At 63.5% G+C, this 14,072-nt stretch overlaps 1 protein-coding gene across 1 annotated transcript; it reads left to right on the plus strand.

Annotated features, from left to right (window-relative positions):
* The first annotated feature begins 4,654 nt into the window (after window positions 1-4,654).
* On the plus strand, window positions 4,655-13,796 carry P4HB (prolyl 4-hydroxylase subunit beta). Its single transcript, XM_080681211.1, has 11 exons — window positions 4,655-5,248; window positions 6,284-6,490; window positions 7,911-8,044; window positions 8,173-8,310; window positions 10,981-11,085; window positions 11,232-11,357; window positions 11,444-11,644; window positions 11,797-11,917; window positions 12,027-12,208; window positions 12,318-12,404; window positions 12,986-13,796. Exons 1-11 carry the CDS (start codon window positions 4,816-4,818, stop codon window positions 13,064-13,066), a joined length of 1,815 nt encoding a protein of 604 aa, XP_080537337.1. The 5' UTR covers window positions 4,655-4,815; the 3' UTR covers window positions 13,067-13,796.
* The last annotated feature ends 276 nt before the right edge of the window (window positions 13,797-14,072 follow it).

Consider the following 14,072-nt stretch of genomic DNA (forward strand, 5'->3'; position numbering starts at 1 on the left):
TGTCTGCTGCTTGACTCAGCGGGAAGGAGGGTGGGGCCCATTCCTCTGCGGTCCCCAAGAGCCAGGTGTGGTTGCCCTGCCCTGCCCTGCCCCGATTGAAGGGCTTGAAGCCCTGCCTCGCCCTTTGGCAGAGGTGCCCTGTGGGCGGTTCAGACCTGGAAACTCCCAAAAGGACCGAGGATCTGCGTGGGGGCAGCCAGGTTGTGGTTCAGTGGCATGTCCTTGAGCCCCTGGCACCCACTCCTGGCCTCGGAGGAAAGGCCCCAATCCCAGAGAAGAGGAAGGAACCTTCTTGGAGATAGAGCTCCCCACGAGGCAGTACATGGAACCAAGGGGTGACTGGACCCAGGGAGTGTGGGGGGGCCTGAGGCTGGGGTGCCAGGGTAGAGGAAGGCAGTGCCTAGGGCAGGGCCAGGGGTCCAAAGGTGGATTGGGAGGGTGGAGACAGTGTCCCAGGGGAGCCCTCAAGGGCCACCAGTAACACACACACCTGCAGCCCTGGGATGGGAAAGGGCAGATGGGTAACCAAGCTCCAGATGGGGGGTTCCACGTACCCCTTTTGCTGGACTTGGGTTTTGAAACCTGCCCTCTCTGAGCCCGTTAAAGTGGTTCTGGCCCAGCTGGCGTGGCTCCGTGGTTGAGCATGGACCTGTGAACCAGGAGGTCACGGTTCCATTCCAGGTCACGGCACATGCTCAGGTTGCAGGCTCGATCCCCAGCAGGAGGCAGCCAATCAAGGATTCTCATTGATGTTTCCATCTTCCTCTCTGAAGTCAATAAAAACTCTTTTTAAAGTGGTTGTGTCCCAGGCAGGGGGCAGGAGCTGCTGCTTCCTGGCCATGCCCTCCCCGCCTGCCACTCTCCCCAGTGCTTATCAGCAGGAGCCCTGCCAGCTGGGGTGGCCAGGAAATGCCCTCCTGTCCCACAGGTCAGCGACCACATGTCCTTGCCAGGATGGCTCCCGAGGGCTGGCCACCTCCTCCCCTCCCTACCAGGACCCCTGTGGGTTCCCGGGGGCTGGGCCCTGTGCTGGGTGACAAAAGGGTGCTTCCCGCTTTGCCCGGCTCAGACACAGCACCAGAGCAGCCCAGGAGGCAGCCTGGCCCCCGGCTCTCGATTCCACGGGGCAAAGGCCCTCCGTGTCCGCTCGCAGCACCGGCCGCCCAGCCCAGGGGGACAGGCTTGGGTGGGGGAGGCAGGGAGATTGTAGAGCCCAGGCCTCTCCCTCTACCATCAGACACACGCCCCTAGGAGCCAGGAGGCTACCCCTGGAGAGGCGGGGCCGGGGCGGCGATACCAGGGCAGCCGTGCAGGCAGCACCTCGGTTTGTGGGCGCCGGCCCGGTGAGGCTTCCTCGGGCCCAGAGGCCTATTTTCATGCTTGGGTTTTCCCAGTTGCACATGTGACCTGGGACCCCGAGTGCCAAGTTGTACAGGCGCATGGCCAACAGCCTGGACTTTGTTCTGGCTCCTCCCCTGGTGAAAGGTCACACGAGGTGGCACCTACAGAACCTGCATGACGTGTCTCTCGGGTCCCAAGTCTAACCTGATCTTTCTGGGTGCACCCTGAACCCCTGTCCAACCTGGTGCTCCGGGGCCTGGCCTCCTCACCCAGCCAGCCTGTGGTCCCCCTCCCCCGTCCACCTCTTCCCCCAGCCATCCTCCAAGCTTCTGCCTCCGCGCCCACCCCAGGCGGACCCTCCTTCCCCTGAGGGCGTGCCCTCCTGCCCTACAGGTCAGTGACCACAGTCACCAGAGCCGGACCCTGGATGTGGCCAGTCACCAGTCACTGTGACAAGAATCTCCAGTCCCAGCACTGTCCACCATGCCATCGGGCCGTGTCAGTCCACCAGGCCACGCTGGCCACAGCGCCGGCTCCACTCCCACCTGTGCCGCCTCACCACGGCACAGCCCTGTGTCCCCACTGCTGCTCAGCAGAGACCCTGCGGCACCTCCTGGGTGTCCACCAGCCTGCTGTTCACCCCTCGCCCCTCGGCACCCCAACCCGGCTGCAGGTGGGAAGGAGATGTTTATTCTGAGGACTGTTTTGGAGAGTAGCATTTATCACAACGTTGAGCCACTCAAGAGTTCAGCCCATATTTAATGGGCACTTTCTCTGGAGGATGTTCTGAAGCAGCTGTGCCGATCCAGAGAGATGCCACGGCCATGGGGTAGGTGCCCTCCAAGGGCACCTCCAACTCCAGGCCAGGGCACAAGGGGGACACCAGCCCTCCCCTAGGGCGAGGCCGGCAGAGCAGAGGTGTTCAGTGAACCTGGCTGTGTGGGTGCTGGAGGCAGCCTCACGGCTCCTTCACCCAGCTCCTGACCAACCAGAGCCAGGGGATCACAGGCCTCCCCCCAGCTTCTGAGAACCCCACTTTGCTGCTCCCACGTGGTCAGTGGGCAAGGCCAATTAGAGATAGGTAGAGATGCCTTGAGGAGAAGGCATTCAAACACCAGGACCCAGCCCGGCTGGCATGGCTCCGTGGCTGAGCGTCAACCTATGAACCAGGAGGTCACGGTTTGATTCCCGGTCAGGGCACATGCCCGGGATGTGGGCTCAACCACTGGTGTGGGGCGTGCAGGAGGCAGCCCATCAATGATTCTCTCTCACCATTGAGGTTGATGTTTCTTTTTTAAAAAAATATATTTTATTGATTTTTTACAGAGAGGAAGGGTGAGGTATAGAGAGCCAGAAACATCGATGAGAGAGAAACATCGATCAGCTGCCTCCTGCATACTCCCTACTGGGCATATGCCCGCAACCAAGGTACATGCCCTTGACCGGAATCGAACCCGGGACCCTACGCTCTATCCACTGAGCCAAACCCGTCAGGGCGAGGTTGATGTTTCTCTTTCTCCCTCTCTGAAATAAATAAAAATACATTAAGCAAACAAACAAACAAAATCCACCATGACCCACCCAAGCCGGAGCCCCAGTCAGGCTGTTTTCACGGGACTGGGACGCGGCTGTGGCCACCTGGGCTGCAGAACAGTGGCCCTGTCACCACCCGCCTCACGGTGTGCTCCGCAGCTGCAGCCATGGAGGCTCACACTCAACTGGAGTGGGTTCGACCGCAGCCAGCGGCCTGGTCCTCATCTGGTGGCTCCCCCTTGGTCCCCAACGTCACCTCTGGAAATATTTCACTGGATGCTCTGGGGCTACACCACCTCACACCATCAGAACTAACCCACGTGGTGGTGTCTACAATGCCTTCACGCTGTCCCCATCAGCTGGAAAGACTCAAGACCCAGTACTGAAGCATCTCCGCTCCAAGGTGCCAGCGTTAGGACGCTTCAGTACTGGGGCTGGAGTCTGGATGTGATACACCTGTCCCTCATCTCAGGTCCCCAAATGCGGTCTGTAAAACGGGGTCATAGCAATGACAGAAACCCTGGGAGTTAGGGCGCGGCCACCAGGCAGTCCCCACCGGGGCCCAGAGAGCAGAGGGCACTGAACTGGGGTGGAGGCACATGCTCGATGCAGGAAGTTCCCGCTCCTGTAAAGTCACCCTGTGAAGCCGACAGTATCCCAGCGGGCACAGCCACCTCCGCCTGACCCTTGCTCCACTGGAAGTGGGGGAGGTGCGGAGAGGACCTGGCCCTGACCTTCAGGAGCTGCTATTCTTCGAGTGGAGGGAGTCCCACGGAGATGAGAAAACACGCCTTGGGGAGCAACGTATTAACAAATGCAAACTCTCAAGAAGCTCGAGTCTCCTTTTGGCTTCCCCAATTTCTGAAATCAGGATGTTAGTCGACGTGTACACTGAATGTGGGAGTGTTTCCCCTTTTCCTGCCAAGTTATTAAATTGATGATGAGTCTTAAAACCCAGTGGTGCCGGCGGCTCACAAACAAGGAAGAACTGCAAATAAAGGGGAACGCTTCCGGGAGAAGGGGGGAGGGGAAGGGGGAGGGGGGAGCGGGAGGCGGCAGGTCCCGCTACACCCAGCGTTGTGCTGCTTTAGGTTTTCTAGGAGCCACGTTAAAGAACACCAACATGTTTAGCCCAAAACATTCCAACCCGTCAGTATAGAGGGTGATGGGAACAGCGTTGCATCCTTTCCCCGCATCAATCTCGGGTCTGGTGTGTTCCACTAGGGCTGTCGCGGGCGGGCAGCCTCGGGGGCAGCGGCGCCCACCTGTTGGGCCCGCGAGTCCGAAGGGAGCTGCGTGGGGCCGGGTTTTGCGGCTGCTCCGCAGCGTCCGGGATGCATGTGACAGTGGGACAGCTCCGGGGGGCCTGGCGCCGAGGGGAGGGGACTCCTCCAGGCCCGCGGCCGGCTCCAGCCCTTGGCGCACCGTCTGCGCGGGGCCCTGGCCCGTTTCCTCGTTTCTGCACCTTTAGGTGCACCCGCCCAGCCTCCCCTTCCTCCGCCCGCTCCGCGCAGGCTCCGCGCTGGTGCCTGAGGCGCTCGGCTCCCGGGACCAGATCCCGCAGCCCAAACCGTGCCCCTTGCCGCCGAGCCCAGACGCCCAGAGCAGGCACCGCACGGGCCCCACGCGCGCCGGAAATGGCGTCACTCAGCTTCCGGCCCGTCGAGCCGGGGGCGGGGCCAGTTACGGACACGCGATCCAGTAAGAAAGCAACACGAGGGGTTTCGGAGGCCCCGGCGCAGCTCCGCCCCTCGGCGGTCGGGGAACTCCACCCACTGCCACGTTCGACGGAGGAACGCGTGGGGTGCGCGCATCTCCTGGCCAATCAGAAGCCGCAGATCCCGGGCCTCCGCAGGTGGCAGCCATTCCAGAACCGGAGAAAGTGGTGGGGAAAGCCACCAGTCACGAGTCGAGGGGGAGAAAGGTCTCCGCCAGGAGCCAATGAGGGGCCGGGGCAGAGTGCGAGCGCGAGCTCCTTGGCCAATCCCGGGCGACGGCGAAGGAGCCCTCTGGAGCTCTTCCGAATCCGGGGCCGGAGAGGGTGTCGGCGTCCAATCCGAGCGCGGCAGGGGCGGGCCCCGGAGTCCGTTAGCCAATAGGGGGTGGGCGCGGGCGGGCACGCGCGCGGCGACCGGGTTTATAAGGACGAGGCGGGCGGCGCGCGCTCTCGTGGCCTCGCTGTCCGGCGGCGCCAACCGAAGCGCTGTCCCTGCTGCCGACATGCTGCGCCGCGCTCTGCTCTGCCTGGCCCTGGCCCTGGCCGTGCTGGCCCGCGCGGGCGCTGCGCCCGAGGAGGAGGACCACGTCCTGGTGCTCAACAAGGGCAACTTCGAGGAGGCGCTGGCGGCCCACAAGTACCTGCTGGTGGAGTTCTGTGAGTGCCTCCGGGCCTGCCGCCCCGCGGGGTGGGGACGGGGACGGGGACGGGGAGCTGGTGGCTCGCAGGAGGGGGGGGGGGCGCGGAGAGAGGGCCGGGCACCCGTCCCCAACCTCCCTTCCTGCTTCCCTCCACCTCGCAGCGGGTTGGGTCCTCGGGGCTATTTGCGTTGTGGACACCGACTCCCAGCCCCTCGGGAGGCTCAGCCTGGGCTGAAACAGCCCCGGACCTGCGGCCCGTGCCCCGGGGACTCCCTCCTGCCCCGGCTGGACGCGGGCTGAGAGCCAGGACTGCTTGCGTATCTGACATCTATCTCCGTGGCAGGATCCCTCTCTTTATTTTAAGGTTCCCAGGGTGGGCCATGGGAGGTGCCCCAAAATACAAAGCACTCAGGGTCCAGCCCCCCCACGTACCTGCTCCCCAGAATTTTAGAAAATGCAAAGAGATTCCAGCCCGGGTCCTGCCCGCACCCCCTCCAGCCGATGACAGCTCTCACCTGGACCCAAACCTGGTGTTTTACGTGTTCACGCCCCGACGGTCTGGGCTGGGAACCTCAGGCCCCACACAGCTGCTAACCTTGGCTCAGACATAATCTGGTTCCCAGCGCTGTATAAAGACCCAGTGGCAAATCTGAGGCTGGGGCAGGTGTGCCCAGATGTGTATCACATCACATATGTGTGATTAGGTCTTAATGCGGGGGGCACTGGCTTCTTAGCTTCTCCGCCTTCCCAGAGGGAAATTCCAGGGGCAGTCCTGCCCGCTGCCCACCTGCACGTGATAGGAAGTCACTGACGGTTGAAACAGTTTGCCTACCCGTGCCCAACGGTGACAAAGCAGGGGGGGGGGTGGCGGTGGTTTGTCATTCGTGGCCTCTGTCCCCGTATTGCCCAAGAGGACCACGCTATCAGCCCAGCCTTGTAAGTTCGGAGGGTTATCTCGGGGAGCTGATAAGATATTCAGGGAGGGGAGTGCCCAAGGAGGAGGGAGGCGGGGAGCCTGCCCAGTGCCTTCAGCCTCTTGCTCTCCTTCCAGATGCCCCCTGGTGTGGCCACTGCAAGGCCCTGGCCCCCGAGTATGCCAAAGCGGCCGGGAAGCTGAAGGCCGAAGGCTCTGAGATCAGACTGGCAAAGGTCGACGCCACGGAGGAGTCAGACCTGGCCCAGCAGTATGGCGTCCGCGGCTACCCCACCATCAAGTTCTTCAAGAACGGAGACACGGCTGCCCCCAGAGAGTACACAGGTGGGCCGGCCGCTCTGCGCTCATTGCTGCCCAGCGGGGTTGGCCCGCCGTCCTGGGAGGTAGCTGGGGGAGGGGGGCATGTTCGGGATCCTGGAGGGAACCTGGCCTTGGACCCAGTTCTCGGTCTGGTTCCAGTTCAGGAGCTCTCGTCCTTGAAGACCCCCCCAAGTGGAAGGGGCGTCCTCGGGGTGGATGGCAGGGAAGAGGGAGCCGGAGCAGCCGGTGCCGCGTGGGCGTCCGCCGTGCCTGTGCTGAGCGCTGAGGGTCTTCGCTGGGAGGGCTGAGTCACAGCTGTCGGGCAGAACTGGAATTGAGGCCCAGCCCCAGCTCCGTCCGCCCCAGCCGCGGCTTGCTGGCTGAGGCCGCTTGGGTGGGCTGGGCCCTTGGTCCGTCCGGGCAGCGCCGGTGACAAAGGAGGCTCTCGCCCAGGGAACCGGTTCCGTGGCTCAGCCGCAGCTCCTCTCCAGCAGCCGCCTTGTGAATTCTGACACCCAGCTCCAGGCTGCTGCCTGCTGGTCCCGTGCTCGCTTTTGGAGCAGGAAGTGCCTGTCCAGCTACCCTGCCCCCCGAACCCTGGGTTTGTAGGCGGGGCTGCTCCCCTCCCACCTGTGACTGCGGAAAGTTGATCCTCGTTGTTAAAGTGTGACAGGTGTCCCCGTATTTTCCTTGTGGGCCTCCACCCTGCCCCGGGGCAGGTCCTTTTAAATGTGAGGTTCCATGGTGGGCCAGGTGGTCAGAGCCTGTGAGGGGACAGTGCCCTAAGCTCAGTGTCAGGACCAGGCATCTTCCTTTTCATTCCCTGCTCTGTGGTCCCCGAGTGACAGCCGTCCTGCTGGTCCAGGGGCTGTGAGGGGCGAGGACGGAGCCAGGGTGGGGCTCAGCCCGTCTTTACAGGAAAACTGGCGTCGTGCTGACTGTAAGAAAAATCCTAGTACATCTCTAATCTTTTAAAAAATATATGTTATTGGTTTTTTTACAGAGAGGAAGGGAGAGAGATAGAGTTAGAAACATCGATCAGCTGCCTCCTGCACACCCCCCACTGGGGATGTGCCCCCAACCAAGGTACATGCCCTTGACCGGAATCGAACCTGGGACCCTTCAGTCCGCAGGCCGACGCTCTATCCACTGAGCCAAACCGGTCAGGGCTGCATCTCTAATTAAGACAAAGCCTGGAGTGAGGCCGCTGAGGGGAAGTGTTTGTGTTGAATGAATGCAAACGTCAAGAAAAATGTAGAAAATGCGAAGGGCGGTAGCTTGGAGGTAGCCACCGCCGGGAAGCAGAGCCGCCTGGAGCCTGGGGGCTCACACAGGTGCGGGACGTGGTGCCTTCCTGTGTGAGAGGGTGTCCGGGCCTCGGCGGAGAGCTGGGCTGGGGGGGCCTGTCCCAGTGGAGCCGGCATGTGTGTGTGTTATGGTGCAGCCGGCAGAGAAGCGGACGACATCGTGAACTGGCTGAAGAAGCGCACGGGCCCTGCGGCCACCACGCTGCCCGACGGAGCTGCTGCGGAGGCCCTGGTGGAGTCCAGCGAGGTGGCAGTCATCGGCTTCTTCAAGGTGCAGACGGGGCTTCGCCTCGGCGCCTGTTGTTGGACGGGGCCTGGGCACTGCGGCCTGTCCGGCTGCTGACCCGGGCGGGGGTCCTTGGTGTGGGGCCTGGGGCCACCTCTGGTTCTCGTCTCCAGGACGTGGAGTCGGACTTGGCCAAGCAGTTCCTGCTGGCAGCAGAGGCCTTGGACGACATACCCTTCGGGATCACGTCCAACAGCGACGTGTTTTCCAAGTACAAGCTGGACAAGGACGGGGTCGTCCTCTTTAAGAAGGTGAGCGGCCTGCGCAGCTCTGCCCGGCGGTGAGGTGCTGCGCTGGGGGTCCCTTCGGTTGCTGCTCCCCGAGAACCTTGCCCGGAGCCGCTGGCCCGGCCTTCAGCCCTGTGTCCGCCTCTGACAGCCCGGCTGTCGGGAGGCGGAGCTGCCTGCAGGTCAGCTTTGTTGCTGTGGGAGACATAGTAGCAAGCTGGCGGGTGACGGCCTGAGTAGCTGAGTCCATTGCACCATCCCCGGTGCAACATTGTTTCCGCTCCTAAAACCTCTTCCACCCAGACGGGCTCGGGGTTAGCCTTTGGGGAGCGTGTTCCCACCGTGGGCATAGCCGGCTCCCACGGCCTCGTCCTGCTGTCCCTCCTGTTGGTGACGGGGCCGCTGGTGTCGGAGCCACTGCCCTCCGTTGCTGGGACACGGCGGGGTCCATGTCTGCGAGTGACCGACATGGCAAGGCGGTCTTTGCCTTTCACCTCAGCCAGGACGGTGGGACGGGGCCAGCCCAGCACCCCTGCCCTGGAACAGGACTGGGCCCGGATTGGGGGTGGAGAGCACACAGGGGCGGCGGGGGGGCTGTGACGAGCCGGAGAGGGGCCACGTCTTCAGGGCAGAGGCAGGACTGCTGTCCAGCTGGTCAGGGAGGATGCAGGCGAGGCTTTGGGGTTCTGTGGCCCCTTCCTGGGCAGACCCCGGGCCCTTGTAGCCCTGTCTTCCCTGCTGGAGCCCGCAGTGTCTCCTGAGGGAGTCAATAGGTCAGTTGTCATTGCCAACCTGCCAGGATGTTGTGATTAGCATCTGGTCAGGAAAAAAAGTGGGTGAGGCTGAGCGGGTGTAAGCGGGGAGCCTGCGTCTCGTCCTCCAGTTTAGGTTGAAGTTGCTGTGAGGCTTGGAGACCTGCCCCAGTCATTCCTTCCCATCCTTTCTTTAACCCTCACCCGAGGGTATTTCCCGGTGATTTTAGAGAGAGGGGGAGAGAGCGGGAGAGAAACATCGGTGTGAGAGAAGCACATCGATGGGTTGCCTCTTACACAGCCCTGTCCAGGGCCCGGGCTAGGGAGGAGCCTGCAGCTGAGGTACATGCCCTTGACCGGGATCAAACCCAGGACCCTGTGGTCCGCAGGCTGGCGCTCTACCCACTGAGCCACACCAGCGAGGGCCCTTTCCCATCCCTCTTGACCTCAGGGCGTCGTTCTCACACCGGGTCCTGGGTTTTGGAGATTCTGTGTCCTTGAAGGTTAGAGCTACCATTTTTTTTCTGCAAAAATTGGTGCCAGCTGATATTCGTGTCCACCTGGCTGGGCACAGCCCCACCCTGGGGTCTGGTGCCACCGAGGGGCGGTGGCCGCAGGGTCTGCTCTCGGCACAGTTGTGTCAGGCAGCCAGTCAGGAGCCTGGTGGGTCGGGAGGGTCTTTCCCGGCCGGCCCATCGTCCCTGCCTTCTGGGCTTCTAGTTCACCCCAGATCCTCAGTGCGCCGGGTCTTTCTGTCCCCCTGGACCACCTGGCTGAGCCAGCTGCTTCCCCAGAGGCACCGGTGACACTCAGCGTGAGTCCCGGCGGGTCACTGTCGCAGCATGGACCGTGGGTCTGAGCTGAGCGTCCTCTGCCTTTGTTCTTCCTGACGTCTGCCCTGTCTTCCTTTTTGTTTGTGGAAGCTGGGCCATTGGGGGTTGGCAGGGCCGCCTCCACCACCTGTGGTATCTGGCCTTTTGGGGTGCTGGCTTCCTGCAGCTGGCCCCAACCCAATGAGGCTGTTACTGAAGTAGATGGTGAACAGAGTGTAATGGGGCCACGTCACCAAAAAGATTGTGGCTCGAGATTGTGTCAGGTGGCCCCTGATGGTGGCCGCCCAGCAGGACGTTGGGCAGACAATGCTCGCTGCCCAGAGCGGCCAGGAGGGGGGCCTGTTTGCCTCTAATTGGGCCTCGGCACTGCCCGGGGCGAGGACTGGCCTGCTGTGTGCCTGATGGGCCCGAGCTGTGAGCTGCTCCTGTTTGCACAGCCTTGGCTTCCTGCCTTGTTTACTCCCCCCTTTGTCCTCCACGGGTGCAGTTTTGGGGAAGGGAGAGCCGGCTTCAGCCTGGCACTGGGCGTGGGAGCAGGGCTGGGCCTAGCCGGTGCCCCTGGCGCCTGCCCCCCCTTGTGGTCGGCCTTGGGGGTGGGAGTGCCGCCTGCTTTTCTGGAGGCGCTTGGAGGAAGTGCAAGGCCAGGAGCAGCACAGAGGCCTGGGGCTCCTCCCAGTCGCTGAGAGCTCAGGGCAGTGACCCCCCCCCCCCCCGGCTAGCCGGACGCGCGGGCACAGGACTCTGTCAGGTGGCGCCCGGACTTGTCTGAATGTTACTTCTCGCAGCGTTTCAGTGCTGAGAGCCACGTCTCTGGTTCCCACAGGCCCCTCTAACGCCTGCCTGAACCGGCTGGTGTGCCTTCAGGGGCTGCGGTGTCACAGGTCCTGCCCCCCCCCCCCCCCCCAAGCAGCAGACCCCCGACCCCGCTGACACCTGAATGTGATGGGCAGTCGCCTCGGGTGTGTTCGCAGTCGGAGCGGCTGGAGCGGCTGCGTTAACCTGGGATGCTCAGGCCCCAGCCGCTTCACCGGCTTTGCGTGGTGGAGCTGAGCTGGCCGGGACGTGGGTGCGCGTGGAGCCCTCGGTGCTCAGGCCGCCTCTGTCCACAGTTCGACGAAGGCCGGAACGACTTCGAGGGGGAGGTCACCAAGGAGAAGCTGCTGGACTTCATCAAGCACAACCAGCTGCCGCTGGTCATCGAGTTCACCGAGCAGGTGCGGCTCCCGCCAGGCCGCGCGGGTAGGGGCGCCCCAGGACCCCACGGAGAGTCCCCCACTGCCGCCCAGGCGTCAGGGCCATTGAGGCTGTCCTGGCCAGAGCTGAGCTCGGGGCTGAGGCCCGGTAACTGTGTTTGTGACAGACGGCCCCGAAGATCTTCGGGGGCGAGATCAAGACGCACATCCTGCTGTTCCTGCCCAAGAGCGTGGCCGACTACGAGGGCAAACTGAGCAACTTCAAGAAGGCCGCCCAGGGCTTCAAGGGCAAGGTGCGCCCCGCGCGGCCGGGGGTCGGCCCGGGAGGGAGCAGCCGCACCCACGTCCCTGCCCGGCTCACGGTGCCTTTTCTCCCAAGATCCTGTTCATCTTCATCGACAGCGATCACACCGACAACCAGCGCATCCTCGAGTTCTTCGGCCTCAAGAAGGAGGAGTGCCCGGCCGTGCGCCTCATCACGCTGGAGGAGGAGATGACCAAGTACAAGCCCGAGTCGGACGAGCTGACGGCGGAGAAGATCACCGACTTCTGCCACCGCTTCCTGGAGGGCAAGATCAAGGTGGGCGGCTGGCGGCCTCCCGGGGTCTGAACCGTGAGCTGGGGTCCTGAGGGCAGGCCCCAGACAATGTAAGGGTGGCCGTTCCTGTCCCCTTACGTGGGGAGCAGCCCTCTTGGGCGCAGAGACCCTGACCTGCCCCGCCCGCCCTCCAGCCTCACCTGATGAGCCAGGAGCTGCCCGAGGACTGGGACAAGCAGCCGGTGAAGGTGCTGGTGGGGAAGAACTTCGAGGAGGTGGCTTTCGACGAGAAGAAGAACGTGTTCGTGGAGTTCTGTGAGTGAAGCCTCTCCCGGGTGTGTGGCTCCCTGGGGGGGGGAGGGGGGCGGGGGGGGGCGGGGCATGGCCTCCGGGCCCAGCAGGACTCAGCGCTGCTGCCTTCCAGATGCCCCGTGGTGTGGTCACTGCAAGCAGTTGGCGCCCATCTGGGATAAGCTGGGGGAGATGTACAAGGACCACGAAAATATCGTCATCGCCAAGATGGACTCGACAGCCAACGAGGTGGAGGCGGTCAAAGTGCACAGCTTCCCGACGCTCAAGTTCTTCCCCGCCAGTGCGGACCGGACGGTGCGCCGCGGGCAGGCGGGGCGGCGGGGGCCCCTGGAAAAGCTCGGCCTCTACGGGGAGAGGGCCCCGCCCACCCGGGTCTGCTGCTCACCCCCCACCCCCATTACAGGTCATTGATTACAACGGGGAGCGGACGCTGGACGGCTTTAAGAAGTTCTTGGAGAGCGGCGGCCAGGACGGGGCAGGGGACGACGACGTAAGTGGTCACCTGCGGGGCTCCAGGGCCACGGTCTGCGGTCCACTGGACACGTGCTTCCTGTTTGATGCTGGAGGTGTGTGCGAGGGCCGGGCCGGGCCGGCTGCAGGCAAGCTCTGCCTCTGTGGGCTTCCCCGCGGCCAGCACAGCACGGGCAGCAGGGGACGCTCTGAACGCCGGGCTTGCTTATGAAGTCTGCCCGCTTGTCCTGCGTGGTCCCTGCCGATTGGGACTCCACAGGGCTTCCCCAGACCGGTGGCCGAGGCGCCCTGTGCCAGCCGTGCTCAGCCATGCAGAGGGGACGCCAGAGTTGGTCCCAGGCCAAGAGGGTGTGGCGGGCTGGAGGCTGCTGACTGGCAGGGAGAGGGGGCGTGGTCAAGCCAGGGGAAGTGGGGCAGGGGAGCCGGCAGCTCGAGCTGCTGCGGTCGTGGGCTCACTGCCCGGCCAACCCTGAGGCTGGACGGTGGGCACTGCGCCCAGTGGTCGTGCTGGGTCGTCTGGGGCTGGGACCCGGCTCCCCAGAGGGCAGGTGGCCGCCCTGCTTGAGCCTTGACCTTCTGGCCTCCCTCCCCCTCGCCCAGGACCTGGAAGACCTGGAGGAGGCAGAGGAGCCGGACCTAGAGGAGGACGATGACCAGAAAGCTGTGAAGGACGAGCTGTGAGGTGGAAGCAGCCCGGCACCCCAACGCCCCTCAGGCTGCTCCCCAGCAGCCAGCCTCCGGGCTGCGCACCCTCCCGGGAGGACTGAGCACCCATCGGAAATGCAGGGAACTTTCTGAAGCCACACTTCACGCTGACACTCGTGTCCATTTAAGCCCGTCTTCTGCTTCATCTCGGGAGGGCCTGTCTCCAGGCCAGCCCCTGGGGCCTTTTTTAATCGGTGATGTACTTTTTGTACACGGTTTTGACCTGCGCGCTCGCTAAAATGTTTTGGAATCTCACGCTGGCGATGTCAGCTGCCTGTTAGGTTCTATGCGATCACTAGCATGGTTCGTCTGTGGGATTTTTAGGCATTTTGGGACGGCGGTTTCGGTCCCACCCTGGCCGGGCCGCCCTGGAGACAGGTGTCCCCTGTGTGTGGGGGGGGCCCGGGCTGATGGTCCCTCACCTGGCAGTGTTGGGGGGACTGCGAGGTTCCCACGCTGCCTGGTTAACAGACGTCAGGTCTCTCGCAGGGGCTCCCCAAGACGGCGGTGGGCACCCTGGGCCAGCACAGACCCCCCACACACCCCCAGAGCAGCACCCAGCTGGTCTGACACTGTGGCCTGGCCCGCACTGCCCAGAACCTGGCCTCCGTTCCCACAGGGACAGCGCGGAAGGGTCCCGTTCTTCCAGGCGTTTCTACCACAACATTGGAGCTGAACACATTGGCCAAATAAAATGGAAATTTTACTGCCTGCGTCTGTGCGTGACCTCCAGGCCACAGGATGGGGTTGGATCCCGACTGGAGAGAAGGTGGTTTGGGGCAGGGACACCTCGGAGCTCATGCAGGCGTAGCACACGGGAGTCCCGTCCTCACGTCCGTCTCCAGCCTCACACCACTGGGCAGGTCCCCCGGTGGAGGGTGGGGTGTGGCCGGCGCACTCTCCCTGGGCACCCGTTGTCGGTGCGTCAGAACAGGACACGTGGCGGGTCTGCAGCCCCGGCAGGTTGGTGAGGCGTGTGGGC

This window comes from Plecotus auritus (genome assembly GCF_963455305.1).
Source record: "Plecotus auritus genome assembly, chromosome: 7".
Classification (NCBI taxonomy): Eukaryota; Metazoa; Chordata; class Mammalia; order Chiroptera; family Vespertilionidae; genus Plecotus; species Plecotus auritus.